Source organism: Orycteropus afer, unplaced genomic scaffold (genome assembly GCF_000298275.1).
Source record: "Orycteropus afer afer isolate SDZICR_OR568_19922 unplaced genomic scaffold, OryAfe1.0 scaffold00005, whole genome shotgun sequence".
Taxonomy (NCBI): domain Eukaryota; kingdom Metazoa; phylum Chordata; class Mammalia; order Tubulidentata; family Orycteropodidae; genus Orycteropus; species Orycteropus afer.
Genome location: NW_006921592.1, coordinates 7,672,892 through 7,679,785, shown reverse-complemented (window position 1 = coordinate 7,679,785; position 6,894 = coordinate 7,672,892). Strand labels below are relative to the sequence as shown.

Sequence of the window (6,894 nt, the reverse complement as noted above, 5' to 3'; positions counted from 1 at the left end):
TGGGTTTCCAAGGCAGTATCACTATGGAAGTAGATTACCCCATCTTCCTTCCTAGGCCTTAGACTTAGACATTTCAGTGAGGAAATGGTGCCTTTAAAGGGAATTAGTGTCCTTTTGCCTCTGGCCATCAGTGACTTTCTCCCTCTTTCAGGAGGAGAGAGAGAGAGGTCAGCCCAGAGGGTTTACCAGCCCAGGAATAATTGGTCATATCCAGGTTATTGAATTTTGCAGGTGAAATGTGACCTGCCTCAAGAGAGTATGAAACTCTGGACTGCGGTGGCCTAGCAACTCTTCCTCACCCTTTGAAAACAGACACATCCAAGGGCATATGCTTGGCCATGGGTCCTTTCAGCTCACTTGACATCAGTTTACATGTCCTAAGCATGCAACCGGATGTTGGCACTTCGCAGTAGAGTGTGATACAGAGAAACCAGTACAGTGTGAAGCACTTGTTGGCATGTTGATAATCCAGGGGTCGGATAAGCAAGAGATGACTGTCATCATTTCTCGCCAGCTGGCCTTCCTAACTTAGGACTCTTTATTTTACCATTTTAGACATCCTAGTGATAAGCTTTTCATTGTTTTTTTTTTTTTAAGGAAATTTTAAGAAGACGTGATTTTCAACCTAATGATGAAAACTTTTGTCGTTGGAATCAGTGGGTAAGTTTCCTATCAACAGTAGGTAAAGTCACTGGGGATGTTCATATGGTGTTTTCACATGAACATGGTTAGGGGCAGAGAAGCAGTGGGAAGAATTTCTGAGTCCTGGGGAAATGCAGGCCACTGTGGAATTTCAAACAGTGGAGTTCTAGCTACAAAGATGTCAACAAGAAATGGAAGAGTGTCCTATAAACAGAGTAATAAGAGACTAACAAATTTTGTCTGCTTCATCATTTATTTTCTGGAGCTAACGCCAGAAACAAGGCTGGATCAGACATCTCTTTGCTTTGGAGATTTATTGCTCCCCATATAGTGTGCCTCCTATAGGATGGAGGAGAAAGTCTATCAGTTCTTTCCTGTGAGGCCCAGCTGTGGAATCAAACCACCTCACTTCTACTCCTTTCCAACATAATTAAGGGACCATATGTCCCAGGTTGCCTGAGCTAGTCTTTGTTGCCCTAACATAATTATTAATTGTACCCCTTCTCAAAAGTGTTCTAAATAATATGGTCACGTTATTTATAATAAGAGACACAAACCTACAAATAAGACATCAATGACAATTAAAAAGACATTATTTGTTTTGCTGCTGGATTGTTTTCCTCTTTTCTGAGTACATTCACATAAAAACAGAAAACCAAACCTGTTCCCATCCTGTCACTTCCAGCTGATGGTGATCCATGTGTTGCAAAGTAGAACTATGCTCTATAGCGTTTTCTTGGCTGTAATCTTAAGCAGTTCACCAGGACTTTCTTCCACAGTACTGTGGGGGAGTTTGAACTGCCAACCTTTAGATTATTAGTCAATCGCAAACCATTTGTGCCACCTGGGGACTTGCATTTGTAATATATATGGCCTCATTGCAGTGCCTGAGGCATTTGACTGCTAACTTTCTGGAAGGAAAATGGAGTCTACTTCCGTGAAGATTTACCTCTTCAGAAACTCAATGTGGATCACTGTGAGTCGGAATCAGCACAATGGCAGTGAGTTTAATTTTTAAAATATTTGAGAACATTTGCAAGTTTAGGAGCTCTGGTGGCATCATCCCTAAGGCATTTGACTGCTAATCAGAAGGCTGGCGGTTCAAACCCACCAGCCACTCCTTGGAAGGAAGGTTGGGCAAACTACTTCCATAGTGATACTGCCTTGGAAACTCAAGGAAGGGTCACTGTGAGTTGGATCTTACTCGATAGCAGTGAGTTTGGTTTGGTTTTATTTGAAAGTTTGTAGTTTTGGGGAGATCATTGCATTTCTATATTAAATTACTATAATGCTTCATCAATTAGAAGTAAATTGAATGAATTGAATGTCAGAACTCTGCCTTGCCTTCCCTCCCATTTGATCTTACCCAAATCTGTTCAGTTTTTCTATGTTGTACCTCTCTTGTCCACCCCTTCCTTTGCACACATATTGCCACTATCCTAATAAAAGCACTTATTCCCAAAATCCAGTCTCCTCCTAGTCTTTACTATTCATCTGTACTCTTAATACAAAATATTTTAAATTATTTCTGTCACCTGGTGAGCAATCTTCTTGTGTTCTTAGTTATTTAGAATGAAATCTGAATTCCTTGGTGTATAAGGAACATCCATAAATAATATAAGAAATTGAAAATTCCAAGGGTAACAGGCTTCAGGAAAGGTTTGATTCAGGAGCTCAGTGTTAGTACCAAAAACTCAGTGTCTTTTCATCTCTTCTCCATGTCTTTCTCTGTTTGGATTCACCCTACAGTTGGCTCTCCTTTTGGTCACAAGGAGCTACCAGTGGCTCCCAGGCCTTCAGAACCTACCACCAAGAAAAAAAAAGTACTTATATTACCTCTTTGATTGGACCAACTTTTGTCATGGACCAACAGACATTGTAGCAAAAGGGATTACACTGATTGGTTTAGACCAATGGGACTCTGCTTTGGAATTGACATTGGGTCAGTCTCAACCAGACCTCAAAAAAAAGGGTGGCGACAACTACAAAGTCCACTGCAGGATCCAACCCCATTTTCATTCTGCATGTGTGTGTATAATATTTTCCTCTTTTCAATATCCTAATATAGGACCCTCTATCTAGAAAAATGTCCCGAGCTTTCTTGCGTGTGCATTAGGTTCTATCATAATTATCTAATAAAGTGTCCTCCCCAGTGTCTCTTTATTAGTGTCTTAGTTACCTAGAACTGTTATAACAAAAATTACCAAGAGTCGTGGCTTTGAAGAACAGATTTTTTGGGAGACTAGAAGTTTGGGAGACTAGAAGTCCAATCGGGGCACCAGCTCCAGGGAAAGGGCCTTTTCTTTGTCTCTTACCTTCTAGTATCTGCCAGCAATCCATGGTGTTCCAGGGCTTATAGATGCATCTTCCTCTATTATTACATAGCATTCATCTTTCCCCTGTTTATGTCTCTTTGTCTATTCTGCTCTTTTTATAAGGTACCACTCAGAAGGGATTAGGTTTAGGACCTACCTCCCTCTGCCAGTATGGCCTTATTGACATAACAAAAGGAAACTTCTGTTTCCAAACATGATCCTATTCCCAGGTACAGGGGTTAGGATATCAGCCTATATTTTGGGGGAGCACAGTTCAATTCATAACCATTAGCAAGTGCCATGATTTTGTTGCTATGAAAACGCTGCCAAACTCAGCTGAAATAGCCTCTCTGCCTTCCTTCCTTGTCTCCAAACTCACTGTTTTGTATCTTTCTTGTGTAATTTCCACTTGCTGCCCTATGAAGTCATTATTCAACTGTAACTGTAAAGAATAGCAAGAATTCTAGAGGGGTTCTGTGGGTACCTATAAACCTGAAAACATTATATGTGGATGAAACTGTTAATTTTCTGGAGAAATAGTTTATAACCTTCATCAGATTCTCAGAGTTCCGTGATACAAGAAAAGCTGAAGATCCATGGGCTTTGGAGTTAGATTTGTATCCCACCTCCATTACTTACTGATTGTTACCTTGGGCAAGTTTTATTAGTATATAACTTTTCAACCTTTAATTTCCCTCAACTGGCATTGGGAATATAATAGCAACACAAGGAAGAATGGATTCTCTACTTGTTTAAATAATTACAGACTGCCTTTCTAACTTTTCCTTGACACACTGTCATATGCCAAGCACAAGGAACCTTCCTGTCCCATAACATAAACAATAAATAGGCTCGGAGTTGTGAATTTATTTGGGTATTGTAACAAAGAAGGAATTGGTACCAAAGTCATTCACATTTTCCTTCCCTACAACCTAGGACAGAATATGCTGTCTGGGCATTTTTCCCCTCTGATTGGATAGCACATGCCAAGGGAATTAAAAAAAAAAAAAGCACCTCACTGCCATCGAGTCAATTCTGATTCATAGCAACCCCTCCTTAGGTTTCCGAGGCAGTATCTCTATGGAAGTAGATTGCCCAGTCTTCTGAGGAGTGGCCAAGGTAATGGTAGCATGAATGTACAAGGAGAAGGGTTAAGTCTTAATGTGATACCTTAAGACTTATTTATACAAACTGAACTACCTTCTAGCTGGTCCATTGCCCTTAATGCTTGTACCCTCCCCACCAAAATGAGGTGCTTATTTCTCATTGGCTCCAGCTAAGTCATTGGTGAGAGATCTAATTACTATTGGTTCGACTGCGTGATCTTTACAAAGGAGGTAAGTCGGAAAGATGATACCTTTTCTAACCAGGTTGCTCAGACCACAACAAAGTTATACCTGTTTTTGCTATTTCAAGCCAAAACTTAGTACCTAAACTATGGACATTCAATATGGTCTGTAGATGTTTTTTAAAGCAGGAAAAATTGTAACTTTTTTCAACACAGGGCATAACATTCACCCACTTTTCCTTATTTTAAAGGACATCACCTATATCCATATTTTAAGGTCAAATGAAAAATCTTGTGAATCAAGTTTCTCCTACTTTGTAGGTATAAAGTGTTTCAGTATTAGTTGAATTACATCCAACAACCAATTTTGATGAATTAATGTGAGTTCCTTTTCTATTCCAAACACATTGGGATTTATCTCATCTGTGATCTCAACCTGGGATTAAGGTTCTTTATTTTATTCTGAAATATAATAGTTTTAAACTTCATTGAGGAGACAAAATTGTTGTGATTTTAAATAGATGAGAAATCCAACTCAAAACTATCTTGCAGAAATTGATGTGTTAAAAGAAGTTTTTCATGACAACTAAGATTAAGGACTCAGATTCCCATAATGATGGAATTGCTCTTGGGCTACTCTGACTCAAAGATCAGATGTAGTTGGGTTTTCACATGGAAGGTTCTTGAAAATAAATGTACAAGCAACTGTTTTTTGTGCTATGGACATTTGGTATGGTGAAGTCTTGACCTCTTCTCAGAGTAATGGTTTTATATACAGAAAATAAAATAACAGAAAATACAAAGGAAACCAGTTACGTTGAAATATAGTTATAAAAATATTTTTTAAAATAATTGCACATACTTGTTAATGTAGTAAATAACAATATCCAGTGATGGGTCTAAAAAATGTCATGAATTTGAAATAATGAGCATCAGTGATATTTTAAAATATGTCCCACAACTGAAGCTTGATATGAAAATATCAGAGATTTCTGTTGGTAACAGAGTCACAGGTATTAATACGTCTGTGGTTTGTTTGTTATATTTATAATGAAAGGAAATGCTCATTTTCAGTTCCAATTTAGTGAAAATATGGATGTAGTTTGGTTCCCACTGAAGTTCACAAAGACTCTGAATTCCGCCCACAGACCTTTGGAGATACATGAGCCCCAGCTTTAAAAACTCTGGAGTAAATAAATGAATAGAGAAGTGCCTCCTCTGTGCTATGCATGGTGCCAGATGCTGGGAAATTAGATCAGAGAGGAGTTTGTCAGTTCCTGTTCTCCTCGATGTCACAGTCCAGCCAAAATGGACAGATGTGATGTGATATCCTGCAATAGAACTCCCATCTGCCCCCAAACCAGGGAGAGAAGGGTAAAAGGAAGCATCCTAGAAAGGATGTAATTTCATGGTAAACAAAAAAAAAACAAACACACTGCTGCCAAGTCATTTCTGATTCATAGTGACCCTTTAGGATAGAGTAGACCTGCTACATAGGGGTTCCAAGGTGGTAAATCTCTATGGAAGCTTATTGCCACACATTTCTCCCACAGAATATCTGGTGGGTTCAAACTGCTGACCTTCAGTTAGCAACTGAGCTGTTTAACCACAAATTCATGGTAGGTGGCATGTAATAAGCCACTCCCTCATTTTGTGTATTGAAACAAAATCACCATTACCATATGCAATTTTATATACTTGCACTAAAATGTTACTGCTATTATTTGAGTTGAAGTGACCTATGAATTAATATTTTGCCACAGACAAACATCCTTTTGCTTCCAACACAATTATCTGTATTTTTAAGTCTTAGTTCTACCCAGTTCACTTGTCCCATAGTTGCCTTTCTCTTCCAATCTTCCTAACTTATTTCTTATCACTTACCACATTGGATCTGCCTATGCCTGTGGTTTTGCCAACAGAAAAAGAAATGACTTAATGCTTAAGAAATATTTTTTCTTAGATCTTAAATATTATTTTAAATAACCTTTTCCCCTAAGATTATTTTTAAATGTTTTATATCTTTTATTTATGTTTTTTTAATGCATTTTTCTTTCTTGATTTTTTTTTTCTCTTTCCCTTGGTTCAGTGTAACAAATGGTGGGAAGACAACACTGGCTAAGAATTTGAAGAAATACCTCCCAAACTGCAGTGTCATATCTCAGGATGATTTCTTTAAGGTATCTATAAAACTGTTTAGATAATTTATTTAGAACAAAAACGTTCTAATAGCAAAGTTCATTGGTTTACTTCCAAAAGGTCTTGTTAGGTGTGTGCCTTTTATAGTTGAAGTCTCCATGCAGTAGTGTTACTCATCCACTAGATGGCACCAGTTATTGATACTGATCTTTGATTTTATTTATCATCATCATCCAGAGCACGTTTAAAGATTTATTCTATGATTGTATTATTTTTGCAGACTGTTTTGATTGGCCCTTTATTATATTTTTCTTTTTTTTGCAGCCAGAGTCTGAGATAGAGACAGATAAAAATGGATTTTTGCAGTATGATGGTAAGATGACAATTTCATAAAGCATTATATACCAATTTCATTCTCTTTAAAACCCATAAAACTTCACTAGCTATGGAGGTCATCTCAAAATGTGTTTAAATATATTCTTGTATTTTAAACCTGGGAGCTCTGGTGGC

At 37.9% G+C, this 6,894-nt stretch overlaps 1 protein-coding gene across 1 annotated transcript in view; it reads left to right on the top strand.

Moving 5' to 3' along the window:
• Window positions 1-631: 631 nt before the first annotated feature.
• Window positions 632-6,894, top strand: part of NMRK1 (nicotinamide riboside kinase 1) — a 27,852-nt gene continuing 21,589 nt past the window's right edge. Inside the window, exons 1-3 of the mRNA XM_007938552.2 lie at window positions 632-660; window positions 6,335-6,425; window positions 6,709-6,757. Coding sequence (XP_007936743.2) covers window positions 632-660; window positions 6,335-6,425; window positions 6,709-6,757 — 169 coding nt within the window. The remainder of the gene's footprint in view (window positions 661-6,334; window positions 6,426-6,708; window positions 6,758-6,894) is intronic.